General features: G+C 40.9%; 2 protein-coding genes across 2 annotated transcripts; both read left to right on the top strand.

Annotated features, from left to right (window-relative positions):
* Window positions 1-675: 675 nt before the first annotated feature.
* Window positions 676-939, top strand: LOC308097307 (small ribosomal subunit protein bS21m-like; the record flags this gene model as incomplete). Its single annotated transcript, XM_080445020.1, has 1 exon — window positions 676-939. The coding sequence occupies one exon, from the start codon at window positions 676-678 to the stop codon at window positions 937-939; it is 264 nt and encodes an 87-aa protein (XP_080301146.1).
* Window positions 940-3459: 2520 nt separating this feature from the next.
* On the top strand, window positions 3460-17998 carry wdr46 (WD repeat domain 46). Its single transcript, XM_080444976.1, has 17 exons — window positions 3460-3542; window positions 4565-4780; window positions 5858-5917; window positions 6919-6987; window positions 7996-8055; window positions 8253-8339; window positions 8436-8548; window positions 8687-8774; window positions 8909-8970; window positions 9497-9601; window positions 9711-9861; window positions 10083-10318; window positions 10994-11147; window positions 13383-13530; window positions 15431-15621; window positions 17160-17273; window positions 17403-17998. Exons 1-17 carry the CDS (start codon window positions 3465-3467, stop codon window positions 17520-17522), a joined length of 2052 nt encoding a protein of 683 aa, XP_080301102.1. The 5' UTR covers window positions 3460-3464; the 3' UTR covers window positions 17523-17998.
* The last annotated feature ends 81 nt before the right edge of the window (window positions 17999-18079 follow it).

Here is an 18079-nt window from a genome sequence, read left to right as displayed (position 1 = left end):
GAACATAAACAAAGACCACCATTTGGGAGATGGGAGGAAATTATGTCTTGGTCTGATGTGAAACACATGGCTCCTTCTGAGTGTCTTTGAGGATGTAGCCTGTATACTTTCTGGAGGAGCCCAGACTTAGCCCCATCCCCCATATATGCACTGAACTTGACTCTGGTCCACAGTATACATGCCATGCATACCATTACAGGGAATCAGTGAGCCAAGCCTTAATCACATGAACCCCAGTGCCCCTATTCTGCGTTTGTCATAATAGGCACATATTCACCAAAAACTGGCAAACATCTGATATTTTCTCTATTTGAAGAAGTGTATAGTATATTCATTCACAAATTCATTTTAGGACATATGAGGACATAATATACTTTATGTGAGTATTGAATATGCACACATTAAGTTGTGTGAAGACTACATTCTTTATTTCTATAGCACATTTCAAAACAACTCACATTGTACCAAAGTGCTTTTTGCTCCGGCATGTGGATCTCAGCGTTCAGACTTCGTTCGTCTGTTGTGACATCAGTTATCTATGACATCAGACATCTATGACATGTCTATGGTGTATTGTTCCAAATTTGGGCAATATTTCAGCCAATCAGAACCCCATTGACTTCATTATAAATATATATTTCGAGCAATATTTGTAGCTACACCACCAGTCTCAAAATGGCAAACCATCTTCGCTTTGTTGCTCGGACAGTGATGGTTCAAGAAGGCAACATTGATGCAGCTTACAAGGCTTTAACCAGGGTCCTGGCCCATGATGGGATCATCGAAGCAGTGAAGCGCAGGCGTTATTTTGAAAAGCCTTGCCAAGAGAGAAGGAGGGAAAACTATGAGAACTGCAAAAGGATCTACCACGCCGACATGGCCAGAAAGATCTCATTTATCTCCAAGACACACAGACAAGATGCCTGGGTGGGTTGCTAATGACATGAAAATAAGAGGCTAATGAATAGAGAACATTATCAATGGACCTGCCATTATAAGTCCAGCCAGGATGGAAGACTCTAAAAAGGAATGCACCATACAAAGTGAACACTGTAAAATGAACGAACAAGGACCAAAATTATATATCTCAACGCCAACAGACAAAATGGCATGATTTGCACTGCAAAATTTTCCAGTAATTTTATTTGTATTGTAGTATGAACAATGCTTGTACAGTATGTGGAGAGTAGAGCAGAACATTTTGTGTCTTAATATATTGTTGGTGATGATGCCCAAATCAGCGTTGTTAGGCAATGGTTTCTGTTGTGTCTGACATCAGTGTGTCAGACACAACAGACATGCCCACCACATCTGTGCATATGTCGGCATGTTTGTGAATTCTAAATCCATTAAGACCAAGGAAGCATCTGTGTCATTTTAGATTTATTTGGCTATTCAAAAATAGCAGATATACAAGCTCATGAGCTTGTAGATCTGCTATTTATTTATTTTTTGTGAAAATGTGTGCAAATCCTTGAATATATATATTTTGGAACAAAATATTGGGGCCCTTGACATGAAAAGGTTTGAGAACCACTTATATTATAGCAACATAAGTAAAAAAAAATAGAATTTGTAGATTTGTAGAATTGGCCTCAGGTTTGAATTGGATTGTTAATCCATGTGGCCTACTACTACACAGTTGTTGCTGATTGGTCCAGTGGTTTGTGAGAATACCTCCGAAGTCCGGACACACAGACCCTCTTATAGATGGATAGCTTCTTTGTAGCCTTTGTAAAATGTCATGTCAACACAAAGTAGTATGTATCAACAGATGTACAGTCAGTCTTAAAAGCCTTCATACTGTTTAACGTATAAATATAACAACTTATTACTCTTTTTTTATTAGATTTGTGAAGGTTATTGTCTCCGCCAGGCCGAAAGGCGTGGCGAGAGAGTATGTATATATTTTCATCCTGATTGGCTAAGGTTGGCTTCCAAAGTTTGCAGGATTGCTCCGTTTTCAACAAAATGCCTCAAATCATGAACGCAGCTTGCGATTTCCGTGAAATTTCACACGCACATTCCCACTAGGCCGAGGAAGAAATGCCACTTGAAAATGTTCAAATCAGCCTCATGGTGGCGTTATAAATGGACGATTTGTGTTTTTAACCATAACTGCACCGATCTGCATGAAACTTTGCACGCACACTCCCTAGAGGCCAAGGAAAAACAACTGCCCTGCATTTTTCACATTTGCCTTTCATAGCGCCACCAGGAGGCCGACTTATGTAAAACAAATGTTTTGATATTAAGCCTTCAGAATTTATCCGAATTTCACGCACATCGGTACACATGATCTCTATAGTCATGTGATCACGATGGATCTTTTAACATTTTCATATTCCATCCTGATTGGCTAACATTGACATCTAAAGTTTGCAGGAGTGGCCCGTTTTGAACAAAATGCCACAAATCATGAATGCAGCGTCCGATTGTGGTGACACTTTGCACGCACATTCGCACTAAACTGAAGAACAAATGCCACCCTTTTAACATTGCCCTATTATAGCGCCACCAGGAGGCCAATTTTGCAACACTTTTCTTTTTTATATTACTCCTACAAATTCAAACATCATGCAAATCGGTACACATATAGTCAAGTGATCAAGATGGTTCCGTCCAATTTATCATATTCCATCCTGATTGGCTAATTCCGAACATTGCTGCCCCACAATAACCTACCTGACCTGGCGGAGACCTGTGCTCCGAGGAGCACTTTTTCTAGTTATTAGTGTACTAGCAGCGGTTCTCAAACATTTTCATGTCAAGGAGCCCCAAATTGATATGCATGTGGCTGTGGACGGTCCACAGCCACATACATATCAATTTGGGGGTCAGTGGACCCCCTTCTGAAAACATTTTGTGCCAGGGACCCCCATAAGAGAAGAAATGTGTTTAAAATGTTTTAAGAAATGTCAAACTTTTCCCAATTGTTCCCAAAAAATTGCAGATCGGCTGTTTTTGATTGCCAAAGCTCAAAGTGGTAAAACTTTTGATGCATTATTAACACATTTTGTTGGGGACCCCCTGAAACCTCTTCGAGGACCCCTGGCTGGGGGGTAACCACTGCTCCCTGATGCTGGAACGTCCATGGCGCACTGTTTCTTTAAGGCTTGGCATCTGACGTAGACGGAAGTTCAGAACGTATACGATATCAGCGTTGCCATGTCCGCGTCTTACAAGCGACATTGGGCTTGTTTTTCTGTAAAGTTGCTTGTAAAATATTGGTAGTTGCGGGTTGCGTTTATTTTTTTTTGGGGGGGGGGCTTGTTTCTAAAGTGTAGTTGCTTATTTGGGCTCGTTTCCTATAATGCTGTTTAAACCAGTGGTTCCCAAACATTTTCAGCTCTGGTCCATTAACCTCGCATCACCAGTCTTTCTGAGCTCATGAGGCTCCTTTTGAACTGGTTGCTTGTTTCTCTCGCAAAAGCTGGCAACACTGATACAGCTTCACAACAAAGATGGCGACGTCCGACGAGGCTGTGGTGAATGATACACACGTGGGGAAAGCGGACAAAAACACCAAGAAGAGGAAGAAGGTATTCATAATAGCAATTGTCATAATAACCTTTATATCACACTATTCATGTCCGTCACAGTTGTTAATGACATATTGAGCATAGACACGCGTCGTGCTTTGGGAACCACATGTCAGGCTTCCAGTAGCAGCACCATGGTCCAGTGGTGGAAGAAGTACTCACATTCTTTACTCAAGTAAAAGTATCGATATGAATACTGCAATGTAGAAATACTCTGTTGAGTTAGTCGGGAATTCTAAATTTACTTGGGTTAAAGTACAAAAGTATTGGTATTATTATTAGTACTAGCCCTGAAACACGTCATATCAGACGAGCGTCATGTGAACCATGGCTATTAAAGTACCAGAAGTAAAAGTACTCATTACGCAGAATGTCCAGTTTCACAAGTTATCATGTCTAAAATGTCTAAATCTATTGAAAATAGCACATCTACAAGCTCACAACGCGTTGCATGGGGACGGGTTGTGAGTGTGTAGATCTGCTATTTTCAAATAGCCAAAGTTAAAATAAGGCTGAACTGGTAAATGTGTATTTGTAATAGTAATCAAAATCTTCAAAGTAACTAGTAACTCGAGTTTTCAAATATTTGTAGTGCAGTGAAAAGATTAGTCAACAATTTATTGTCAAGATTTTTCTAAAGTAGAATGCAAGCTCACATAGATCAGAACAATTCAATAGGACTGTTGCTGCGGGGACCCCCTGAAAGATTTTTCACACATTTTGCAAACTTTTGAAAAACATGGGACCTTATGCAGAATGAGTACTTTTTACTCTTGGTACTTTATACTTAATTAGTATATTTTGTTGGCCATTACTTTTGCACTTTTTACTTAAGTAACATTTGGAATACAGGACTTTTACTTGTAACAGGGTATTTCTACATTGTGGTATTGCTACTTTTACTAAGTAAAACATTTTTTTATTTTTTTATAGAGTTCTTCCTCCACCACTGTGATGGAGGCACCATGGTTCAGCCTTCCTGCTGATAAACATTTCATTATGTGTTTGTTTTTTTGTGACAGTGTACACCTCGCTACTGGCAGGAGGCAAAGAAAGCAAAGAAGAATCAAGTAGAGAAGACCGATGATGGACCAAAAAAAGAGACGTCCGATGGTGGACAAAAGAGTGAACTGGCTCGGCAGCAGACAAAAGGGAAAAGGAAGCAGAGCCAGAAAGTGAAGAAAAGAAAACAAGGAGGAGGTGAAAATCATGGAGTTCAAAAGAAGGCTATGTCTGGGGTAAGTACATGGAAGGTATTGTCATTGAACAAAACTCATGTCAAGTGTCTAACACTTACTTGTTTTCTTAGCACTATTTACTTGCTCGTTGTTGGTTGATTAGAGCAGTGAATTCTCAACCCTTTTAATTCCCCAGTTTGAGCCACATACCTCCCATTTGATACGATTGTTTTATCTCTGGGCCCAGAATCTACACTGAAAGGTCATGAATTTAACTCTTGAGATTGTACAAATCTCAAATGACATTTGGTTTGTGTACACTCAGAGGGTCCGTTGTCAGTCATTTAGCTGCGGACCACCTGAAAGCCCCTCAAAAGACCTCTGGGGGACAGACCCCGTGTTGAGGACCAGCTGATTAGAGTTCATATTCGATGCACGTTGTAAGTCTCTCTGCTGGATAAACTGCTAAATATCAATATAGTAGCCAACAATATCTTCAGGCCACTCAGACGAGCGTTAAAGGAATAGTTCACCCGAAAAATTTCTTATTTTCTATCAATTACACACCTCATGAAGCCTTGAATTCATGGAGATTTTTAATTTTTTGACGCATTCCTGAGCCAATAATTTGATGACCGGGTGTATTTCCGGTAGGAGATTCAAAGAGACTCCTTTGAGTCTCCTACCGGATACATTAGCATCTTTCCGCCGGTAATCAAATTACTGGCTTAGAAATGCGACAAAAACAAAAAAATCTCCATGAATTCAATGCTTCATGGGGTGGGTAATTGATAGAAAATAAGATTTTTTTTGGGTGAACTACTCCTTTAACTTATCAAACTATTGTTGTAAACGTTGTTTACAACGTCTGCAGCCACACTGAATGTGTCAAAACCGCCTGACACGTCTCTCAGAGCTCGGTTCTATTTTGGAGCATTGGCGCTCGGCACAGACCAGAGCGAGAGTGAATGGAACAACGCTCTCCCAGTGCATGTGTGTGTGTGCTTCCAATGTGAATACTTGATGCGCGCCAAGGACACTCGCGTCAATGTCTCTTTCAGTGTGTCACGGCCTTAACTCGGAACAATGTAACAACAAGATCAGTGCAATTTAATTTATGGTTGTATGCTTTCACAGGGAGCGAAGAAAACGACACAAGAAGGAGATGAGAGAAGTAAAAAGAATGGTGTGTCTGGGGTAAGTAAATGGAATCGATTGTTATTGCACAAACTTGCGTAGCCTTGAGAATCTTGTTCAAGATACATGGTAGCTATGGGCAAGGTTGTGTATTGTTGACACTTGCACTAAAATCTAGATGCTCAATTCATACCAGCAGCTGTGAGCAAATGTTCATTGTGCGGACATTCGCGAAATGCTATAGAATGGGCGTGCCTGAGGTGTGGGTGACAGACAGACACCCTTAATAAATAAAGTGAGTTGTGCTCCAGCAAGAGCTCCAGTGAGTAGTGGTGGGAAAAAAACGTTTATTTCAGTGAACAAACTATTTCGTTCACGTTCACAACAATGATTCGTTCAAATGATTAGTTCAAATGATTCGTTCGTGCTTTTTCTAGTGAAAAACATTATCGCGGGAGCATTATTATTACATCACGCGTACAGCCCGACCTCCCGTCCTGTGAGCTCCCAGACAGGGATGAGGAGAACAGACACTCGATGCTCATCTCTGGCAGCTTGTTTGTAATTGAATTGATACATTTTACATAGTAAATAGGCCATGTAGTTACTCAATATTTCAGACCTGCAACTGCTTATTTAAAACTTTGTTATTAATATTCGCTACTTCCATGCATACAGTAGACTTTTTCTGTGGTGTCGAGTGTATCTGCCTATTTCAGAGCACAGCGCGCTTCTGATTGGCTTGTCGTTCTGTGCAGAAGTGATGAAGTTTCTTAACTTACAAAACAATATTCCGCCTACACTAAATGTCAAGAAAATATACCACAGTGGCATAATGTAGTTGTGTTTTCTATCATGTATGTATCACCAAACCATCGCACCCAATACCCTCACAGGTGAGCGTGCACTAGGGCTGCCTAAAGGATATATCATTATCATTCAAACCTGTGGAAATATGACATTTCTGTTAGTGTCATCCTGCTGTTTTTGTACAGATGAATGGAAATGACCATGCAACAACATAAGTCAAAAATGTATTATTGTTTGAACTCTTTTAACAGGGACAGAAGAAAAGAAAACGAGAAGCTGAAAAAAATCATGAAGGATTTAAAAAGAAGCCTATGTTGGTGGTAAGTAAATGGAAAGGGTGACTGCACAAACTCATGCCAAGCCTGAGTCTCATGTAGGCTAGGCTGCACTAGCCTTCCTGCTTTCGTGTATAGAGGGGCGGGTTTAAAATCAGCGCGGAGAGAATGCGCCTGATCCCATTGGTTCACCGATCTGTCCGTCAGCCCCCGCCCCCGTCAACACAACATTACGAGCGACGCCCACTGCACTCTGGTTGGTTGGGGAAATGAAACACTTCCTATACCGGGTACACCGACGCGCTGGTCCAGGCTTTTATTTTTTTTAGCAAAACTAAACAATAAAAGCCTGGAGATCGAGGCTACATGTAGGCAGACAGATCAGAGATCTCTGCCTATACTATGACCTATACCAAGGGTTCCCAAACCTTTCAGGCCGCGACCCCCACCAAAATAATCATATTTGAACTGGGGACCCCGCCATCCTGACAAGCACTTGGAATTGTAGGAGTTGAGGCATTACATTTAGTTTGACTCGGTTCCACAGATAAATATTGCAATGCGAGGTGTTGTGAACTTACTTATTTTCCCAATTTTTGCCTCTTGGGTAATATTTGGCCAATGTTTGACCATTTTTTTAATAGTATAGTTTGTTGATTACTTTTGATATACTAGTAATGGTCAATGTTTTCATTTTAGAGGTATTAAAAAGGTCTTAAAAGTCCTTAAAATTGTCACTTTAGAAATGTGTAGATACCCTGGCCTGTATACACTTATACTGTTTGTTGAGTTAGAAATACATTTTTGGCAAAGAGTTTTGGTGGAACGGGAAAATAAAGATAGTGGCCAAGTATATAACCCTGGGGGACCCCGTTTGATGAAGTATATACTGTAGGGTTTAAGTTGTTAAGCATTCTTTCTGAGATGTCCATGAATTGTGCGGTGTCAGAGTAACTGGCCTGTAGACATTGAGAGTGCTGGGGCGTCCCTTCTTGGCTTGGGTACTGGGATCAAGATCAGTTCACTTTGATTCATGGTCATACTCTTTCACAGGGAGCAAAGAACAAAACACAAGAAGATGAGAGAAGTAAAAAGACTGGGATATCCGGCGGGGTAAGTAAATTGTTATTTTTATGATTGCGCAAACTTGCGTCGCCCCACAGTACACATAAAGTAAATTTATCTCGGAGAGTGTACACTCGTGGAGCTCAAGATACGTAGTGATGTTTTCAGGCCTTGACGTACTGTGATGCATATATGCACTGATCTTGAAACGGTTGACACAATCTGTCCAATTTTTCCTCTTTTAGAAAATGGATCCATTCCCTGGATCTGCTCCAGTCCCAGAGGAGAAGCTGAAAAAGTTCCGGAGGAAAGACAAATCCGATTCCAAACTGGTGTGTCATCTTATTTTCTGTCACAATTTATTCGCATTGTGGTACTTCTCTTTTGCCACGAGGACACTTACAACTCCTTTATTCTTGTATTTCTAGCCTTCCCGTCAGCGTTACAAGCTCAGACGACTTATGGCAAAATCAGATGTTGTCTCGGAATTGGCCCAGAATCAAGCTGCACGGCAGGACCTCCTCCTCCCAGAGGATGCAGGGTAAATTAGTTCTAGAATAACCAACTGCTGAACATTATTGTGTATGAAGCTCCTGCATATACTGTATATATTAATGGGAATATCACAGGAGACCATTAGTGAACTGCTTTGTTGTGACACCTCTCCTTCTGCACTTAGATTCTTAGAAGGTGATGAGGATGAGGACACATGTACCATCTCCCAAGAGGACATAGCAGATGCTGTGGATATTACATCTGGGGCAAAGGTGAGTTACTGAGTGGATATCTCAGTGAATGGTGGAAGTCTCAGTCTTTGATTTGTGTTTGAAGTGTTGATCTGACAATGTTGTTTTCATTGTCTGTCTTAACGATGGAAATCTCTCTCCTGTTTTCTCTTTAGCATTTTAACCTTAATCTGTCTCAGTTTGGGCCATATCGACTGGACTATAGCAAGACTGGACGGTCAGTGTCATGCATCTGTATTCTGTAGGCTGTTAGTCATGTCTGAGTGTGGTGGAGGAGATTGGGTAGTGGGGTCTGGTGTGCTTGATGCTGCACCAAGGAGGTTGCGTACATGATGTTGTTCATATATTTTCCTCATCTTGCTGGGGGATGTCTGTATGTGAATAAGATGAGACCTTTATTGATGCCGCGAGGGAAATTCAGTCACCAAATGGAAAGGGCTATTCAAGAGTTCTTGAGTTTCCACATTTTCACATACTTCTTTTTGATAAATATAAAATCCCTTTGCATAAAGAGTGCACACAGCCATTTTGTTGTGTTTGTGAACAGAACTAACACAGCCGCCCGTCACATCTTATAATTTATGTGATGTGTTGTGAGCTTGTAGGACTGCTATTTCTAGTTGACTAATTAGTTCAAAAGGGCCGCAAACAATTTCTTAAAATAGTTCTTAGCAGTCTTTTGACACTGTATGCATGTGAGAGGTATTTGTGTTTTAAGTTTGTTCATGCGTTGTTGTCTTCAGCCAACTGCTTGTCGGTGGGAGGAGAGGTCACGTCGCCTGTCTGGACTGGCACTCCAAGGAGCTGATGTGTGAGATGAACGTCATGGAGACTGTTAATGACGTGAAGTAAGTTGGCCTGCACAAGATTGAGTGTTAGATTTAAACGTCATTCAGCAATAACATATTGAACATGTTCCAGTATTCTAACCCCTATTCAATGTGTTGCTATCTTCAGATGGCTACATAGTGAGGCTATGTTTGCAGTGGCTCAGAAGAAGTGGCTGTATATCTACGACTCCAACGGCATTGAGCTTCACTGCATTCGTAAATTCAACGATGTCCTTCGTATGCAGTTCCTGCCTTATCACTTTTTGCTGGCCACAGCGGTGAGCCCTTGAAAACCTGCCCCCAAATATTAGCAGGATATTGAAAATGTCTATTAAAGAATATAAACACACAATATACTTCAACTTTTTATGAATATACTGTATATAGTATTACAGCTTGTGTTTCAGAGTTGTTTGGTTAAAGCTTAGTACGTTGCGAGCAATACCGTTGTGCGACAGAGTACAAGGCATAACATTGTGCTGTTCTTTTCGCTGTCTAGAGTGCCACAGGTTTCCTGCAGTACCTGGATGTGTCTGTGGGGAAGGAGGTGGCAGCCATTGGCACCAAGATGGGACGGCTTGATGTGATGTGCCAGAACCCTCAGAACGCGATCATCCACCTGGGTCACTCCAAAGGCGTTGTGACCCTCTGGTCCCCCAACCAGAAAGAAGCTCTTGTCAAGATGCTCTGTCACCAGGGCGGTGTGCGCTCGGTCACAGTTGACAAGACTGGCACGTAGGTTGCTGTTAAAGTTTTTATTTTTTATTTTCAGTATTTCTTATTGGGCAGTTTCTTTGCTTTATTTAGATAGGATAGGAGATGTGGGAATCTGAGGGCAGAGAGAGGGGGAAGGAAATGCAATATAGCTCTCCACCTGGAGTTAAACTGTAGACCGTTATGCCATTATGTGGTCGAAGGACTGTCTGGTCATCACTATTAAAGTTGTATAATTCCAGTGCACAGCAGGAAGAATGCTTACATAGTCAGATTGTAGCACGAAAGTTCCAACTAGTGAAAAGCCTTCTGCAAACTGTTTCCTAATTGAAATTGGATGCACACAATTGTCCAGTGTCTAGTCTTTGTAGCGGTAGCACTAAGAGCACTAATTAGAAATACTAATTAAAAACGGTGTCCACTGGCAATACAGATTTCTTTACATGTATGATAATGGCCTATAGTTTTTCACCTGTTTCCTAGGCTTTTCACTTCCTGTGTGTGTTCCACTTCCTGTCGATTTGATCCAATGAAACTGGTCCGATGACTAATGATATCCAATGAAATCCGACAGGAAGTGGAAAACACACAGCCTGGGAAACAGGTGAATAGTTTTCAGTGTTACTAAATGCCTTGCCCCTTCCCTTAATGCCCACCAGAGGGCAGTTCTTATCATTTCCTCTGGTGTCTTGCTAGATATATGGTGACATCAGGTATGGACAAGAAGCTAAAGGTTTATGACATCAGGACCTTCAAACCCCTCCAGTCCTACTTCCTGCCTGCTGGAGCTTCCTCTCTCTCACTGAGCCAGAGGGGTCTGCTTTCTGCTGCTACGGGGGACATTGTTCAGGTCACTGTCTTCTCTTCTCCACACACACTAATGAATAATACATCAATTATGGGTCGGGATTTAGAGGTGCTGCGATCAAGGTTTTTGCGATCCGATTCCGATCAGGCAGCGTCAAAACAGATCCGATCCGATTAATTCCGATCGATACGGCACATAATAGTCTCTATACTGTCTATCTAAAATTTTGTATTTTTTTTGTTGCTCTGTAAAGCACTTTAAGCTGCATTTATGTCATGAAAGGTGCTATATAAATAAAGTTTATTATTATTATCTAATGTTGACCGACCCCCCCCCCCCCCCCCGCGCGCACCTCTCGCTCCGCACACCGCTCATAAAAAGAAAATAATTTTGCTGAGTGTCTGAATCACTTTCTCTTTTATCCCAAATGCGTCCCCATCAGTGTAAAGAAGAGCCTCGATGGACAGCTAGGCCTACTATGTTGCAAAAGACGCCATCTAAGTTTCCCTTTTATGTAGGCATTGTCTTTTTTAATAAGACGGACAATAATAAATCCTGTGGGTTAATGATTAATCACCAGGTTCGAGAGAGCAGTGGTGGAAAAAGTAGTCACATTGTTTAGTCTTATCCAACGATAACAAAATATTCTAGTTTTGGGTCTGAGAGTCTAAATCTCATCAAATGGTGGGATCCGTGGCTTAAAATTTGGAATAAATAAATGGACCTTGATATGAAAAAGGTTGAAAACCACTGGCCTAGAGGAGAGTAGAGGGGAGAATTAGTGAGGAAGAGACGGACAAAAACGCCAGAAGAAAGTGGTTGTCTCTAGTCTACACCCTCCCCAATACCGGTTCGGGTTGGCAGTGACAGGGACTCTACAGTACATAATATTGTCTCTGTTGGGTGGAAACCTCATAGAGCTTGTAGATCTGCTTTTGATGCTTTTGTGTGACGCTGTAGGATGATGAAGATAAGAAGGGCATTCATTTACACCACTGCGAGAGGGGCTCGCCGCTCGCGTCGCAAAAGCCAGTGTTAATTCAGCCAAAATCATTCGCGTTTCAAATCGTATTGTTTGATCGGCTGGTGATTTAACTTAACAGTCACAAGGTATTTATAAACATACTTGTGTGGATGACGGTGACGGAGAATTTTAATGAACTCTGGATCAGGACGCGCTGCGCACTTCTGTGTTGCTTGCACGGACTGTGTGTCAGCCTGTACAACATGTGGCTCGCGGCCACGACCGCGGTCCACGCTCCGCGTTTTTTATCTTTACTTTTTATTACTGATTTTATGCTAAAACTAAATGTTAAAAAGGGATTGATCAAGTGATATTACTCAAACAGAGACCATAACCTCTCCAGAATCATAGTCAACAAAGCTTCACAGCGTGCTGGTTAGAAGTGCTGCATAGAACTGCTGGAGTGGAGTACTGGAATGGAGTGTTTTGATCGGAGCGTTTGATCGGCATTTTCGCTGCGATTCGATCCGATCTCCATTTTTTTGCTGTTATCGGGCCGATATCCAATCTGTTAATCGGATCGCGGCATCTCTAGTCGGGATGCTATTAACTTTCTGCACATAGGCCTATGGGTAAATGGGATTCACTTGAATTAACCCCCAAATTCTATTCATCATGTCAGTTGAAACATGGATAAAAGAAAGCTGCATTGTACCGTTATTTAACATAACTGAAGTCAGTTGTGACCAATTCCTAGAGTTTTATGGCCAGTTTTATGACCAATTCCTAGAGTTTTATGGCCAGCTGATAGAGCTGGCCATAAAACAATATCATACATAAAGCTTGTGCAGCATAATACAAATCTTCTAGCATCAAGATAATAATGATGTTTGTCTTTGGGTAAAGACATTCATGGTCGTCTCATAGTTATAGGAATTTGTCGACAAATCTTTTAGTTGATTTAATCAGCAAATCTTTAAAATTGTATATGCCACATACTATCATGCAGAAATCAGCCTTGACAGGTTGGTGAGGTTGAGAACTGAGCATCATTTTTATTTCACTATGGATTGGCTACTGGCGATTGAAAGTTTGCAAGAATTAAAGGGTTTTATTTAGAAGAGATGTGCAGAGATGAGAAATAATATTTAGAACAGATTACGCTTACAAAAAGCTTACAAAAAACAACTAGTAATAACCAACAAAATCTTAGTCGACTAAGATCAAATCCGACTGATTGATGGACTGAGGGGACAGCCTTAATAATTTCCCTGTTCATGCAATTAATAAATAGTGTGAATGGCTCTGTGCAGGTGTACAGGGATGTATGGAGCACCCCAGTCACCAAGCCCTACATGGCGCACAGATTGCGGGGACCAGTTTGGGGACTGCACTTCTGTCCCTTTGAGGATGTCCTTGGAGTGGGGCATGGAGAGGGCTTCACCAGTATGGTGGTACCAGGTTGGTATACGACACATCGAAAAACTTGTCTTAAATTTTCATATAATCATTTGAACCCTAACATCCCTAGTCTGGGTATCAAAAGTCATAATAGCCAAACATTCTGCGAAAATAGCCGATCTACAAGCGTTGTTGTATTGCGACGTGTTGTGAGTTTGTAGATCGGCTATTTTTGGCTAAGATTTGCCGACACACACACAGAACAAAGTGACTTTTTCTAGAAACACACAAACGGGAGGGGTAGAGAAATACACTATTCAAAGATTATTTTGGTCAGTCATGCACATCCCTACAGGATATTAAATGACAAACCGTATTCATATTTGGCACAACAGTATAACCGTATAACACCTTCTACAAACACACACATGTACACAGCGTCAGCGTACATTTGTCTTTGTTACGTTTGTCTTTGTTGTGCGTTTGTCTTTGCTAGCACAGCTGTGCGTTGCTAGCTTACAGGTAAAGTAAATGCGATGCATGTGTTCAGAGTGATATATTGCCACTCCTTAAAATGCCGTTCAGAATGTCACTATGTGAGGTCTGAACTAACTGATATAATAGTAAATAGGCCTAAGTTTGGCCTAGGGCCGAGGCTTTTTCTAAGCCATTGGTGGGCCAGAACATAATTAATGGCTAATTTAAGATCTGGAACATGCGACAGACTGCCTTATATACAATAATAACTATTACTATGAAAGTTAATAAATAAAGATGTGTGTGGTGTAACTGCATACTGAAACTGCATCATGTGTAATCAAATGTCACAGGTGAAAATAGAAATGCTTGTGTAATCATTTTGTCCAGGCCACATTCTTGAATGTTAGGACATTTAGTTAATTAAAAAGGTTTTGTCATGCTCCTTTTCAAACAGAGAAAAATAAACAAGAGCTTTTTCATAGAACAAGCTCTTTCTTTGTTCATGGTCTCTTCGGGGGAAAAAACAGTTTAAGGCATGTGAAACACATTAGTTTGTTTTAAACACAAAATACATTTTTCATCCAGAAGTCTAAGTAGTAGTTGACAGTGAAACTTGACAGAGAAAATTAAAGACTGAAAAGAGAACTTTGCATTCATCCTACCCTGTCTGCTGGTATGAGGGGTTCATCACCATAGTGCACCCCACTGCCCAGTTCATTTGCCTGTTATTTACTCTCAACATGGATAACATTTTTATAATTATTCCGGTAGGGTTCGACTATTTGGACATTATAGCCTATATGTGGTTCTGTTCAGACATAATGAGATGGTGTATCAATTATTTACTAACTAATATGCTGGGTCGATATTATCGTTGGGCCAGTTCTGGCCCACGGGCTGCCTGCTGCCTACCACTGAAATAGAGCATTAACCTAACCCTCTGAAGTTGGAGAAGGTTTTCATCTAACAATCTGAGTCACAACAGTATATTAATGCAGGAGTTCCCCTTTACTCTGTAAAAGGGAAATCCTCTGACTCTGTCACTCAAATCACAGGGGAGACTCAAGTGACTCAAATGGCACTGAAGTACAAATTTCAAAATATGCATTCTTACGCACAAAACCCACAAGATGCGCAAGCACACAGACGCTGCTTTTCTTCTGCTCCATGTTAATGACTGCAGCTGTTCTCACTGGCCACGCACGGAAGGCCTGTAATAACATGCCCAAAATAGGGGTTGATTAATAATCAACCCCTATTTTGGGCATGTTATTACATGGAGCAGAAGAAAAGCAGCGTCTGTGTGCTTGCGCATCTTGTGGGTTTTGTGCCTAAGAATGCATATTTTGAAATTTGTACTTCATTATTAATTTGATTATTTAATTTAATGATCGATTAATAGTTATTGTTTTATAATATATTACATCGATTTGTTTGATTAACTGTTCCACCCCTACTTATCTCTTTCCTCTCTCCACAGGTGCTGGTGAGCCTAACTTTGATGGTTTGGATGCAAATCCATACCGCAGTGTGAAGCAGAGGCAGGAGTGGGAGGTCAAGGCTTTACTGGACAAGATACAACCGGAGCTGATAAGCCTAGATCCAGGCCAGTTGGGCCTGGTTGACTATGCCGGCTTTGAGCAGAGACACCAAGACAGGGTCACAGCTCTTGTAAGTGTTGGAAGAATGTTCTTTGCATCTTCACTGTTGAATTTGTAGTGTTCAGAGAAGGGGGGGGAAGTATAGAGATAGAAGGAAGAGCAAGGAAACAAAACGGGATGCAGATAAACAAATGTTCTGGTATGATCAGAGTGAAGATGTATACATGTGTCATATATAGTAGCAGGTATGTAGTACTTAAAAATAGCAGCAGATTCAGGTGCTTACGCAAGGTGGAGCTCTAGAACAGTAAACAGATATAGAACATAGGGGCCTCATTCACTAAGCTGTTCGTAAATAGTGCCTAAATAAAGTCACTAAAGGGGTGTGTATTTTCTCTAAGCACAATCTCACGTGCGATTCACGAAAGGCAGTGTACAGCCTTGATTTGTTTGTATCGCAGGTGTAACTAATTTTTGCCTAAAAGTCACGAGCGTGCTCCCGTGTAGATCATCCACGCCCCATTTAACACCTTAAAAGGCAACCGGAAACGTCTAATGTCAGATGAAAAACGTCATCACGCTTCAAAATGGACAGATCTACAAGCTTACAACGCGGCGGTACGCACTTGACAACTTGTTGATGAGCGCAAGCGAGCCCCTCATGCTGAACGCTAATAAAGTAAATCGCCTACTCTCACGTGTAATGAGAATAAGAAGTTAGTTTACAAAATTTTACCTCACGACCAAAGGCTAATAAAACTTAATACTGAACAATTGCCCACTAACCTTTGCCTAGGTAAAAAGATGATGCTGGAATCCGCCAATATCCGCACATTCTTTATCAGAGCCTTATTGATTACCGAGGGGAATCTGTCGTTTGGATGAACCCTCCACTGTCCTACATCAGAAATGGAGGAATGGACACAGCTAGATTTCATCCATACTGTATCCTCATCAGATGGTCAATGTTATAAATGAATAGCGCAACATTGGAGTTTGCATGAAAGCCCAATAGCAATAGGCAAAACGTTGGCCACGCGGCAAACACTCAGAGGGATCTAATAATTCAGCTAAATGTTATGCATGTAAGCAATAGATCGTTTGACATATGCTTTCTTTTATTATGTGTTGTTGACAAATGTTGGGCACATACATATTTTATTTGAGGTTTGGCACTATTGTAATTGATTTAGCATGAAGAATAAGGCATTCTCATGACATACGCAAGCTTTGGTCCCATGTACGTCTGCCTCCGAGCAGACGCAAGAGAGCAGACTTCGCTCAAAATTCACGGACAAAAAAAGATGAATCGACTTGTAACGTGGTAATTTGCGTATGCCCTTAAGTGCTACATTTGGGCGTAAACAAGCTTAGTGAATGAGGCCCATAGGTCTTTGTGCAGAAAGTCTTACATTCAGGTTGGACATAAGGGAACTTAGTCCAGATGAGGATCGTAATCAACATGAAAAAGGGGCATTCATTTATGAAAAAATAAATAATAATAATAATATGGATATAGAAGGTTTCTGCCTGACAGAGACAATATTATGTTATTGATGGCCTCCACTTTTCCTAAAACCAAGTGTTTATGTTTTGGTGTCTTCTCAGGGTTATGATCCAATGGCAGTAGAGAAATTCACACCACGGTTAAAGAAAAAGGGCCGTAGCTCAACTGGAAATATTGAAAGGCGCAAGAAGCAAGTGGGTCATACGGACCAGAGGGTAAGTTATTCCAAAATATCAATTAGCCTATTGATGTGATCACATTTGAACACACTGATATCGCCCTCACTTATGTCAGTACTAAGTCGCTAACTTGTCTTTGACTGAATTGTTCCTTCTCCCCTCCAGGAAGTGATCAAGAAAACAGTGGAGGACAGAATGAGGATAGAAAAACAAAGGGAGAAGGAGAACGAGAAGAAAAAGTCATTTTCCAGCCAGAAGTCTGCCCTCGACAGATTCAAGAAATAGACAAGAGGGAACCATTGTTTTGGCTATGACACAGTGACATTTGTGTGTGTGGAGTGACATTTAAACTTTCTCTAAAAGGCACACTGTCTGTTTCTCTTCGGTCGTTTTACATGAAGAGGCTCTGCAGTAATATTCAGATTGTTAGCAGTCCTTTGATATGAGCTTTAAGTCTTCATACTGAGGGTTTGTAAAAATGGGGGATTAATTGATTCGCTCATATGTGTAACTCATGGTCACTTTCTAGGACAAACAAATCGATTTATTGTCTGTTGCCAGAAGCATGGCTCATTTAAGTGCTCTCACAATGAGGTGCTAGTACCAAATAGCTACTCAAATAGAATTTGAGCAGAGTCCATACAACACGTTCCGAAAATTTTTTACCTGTAAGATGGACTCCTGTGTGGGTTGAACCTATTACTGTACTTGTCAAAAGTTTTATAGAAATATGTTCTGAGAATAAAAATATGACAAAATAACAGATTTGTATGAAAATATGTCTGTTACGCAATTGTGTTAAGTTACAGCAAAATATTCTAGTCTTGATATGCCACCACATA

This window comes from Gymnoscopelus braueri, assembly GCF_963280865.1.
Source record: "Gymnoscopelus braueri genome assembly, chromosome: 12".
Taxonomy (NCBI): Eukaryota; Metazoa; Chordata; class Actinopteri; order Myctophiformes; family Myctophidae; genus Gymnoscopelus; species Gymnoscopelus braueri.
The sequence above is the reverse complement of the archived record's forward strand: the minus strand, read 5'-3'. Positions and strand labels throughout refer to the sequence as shown.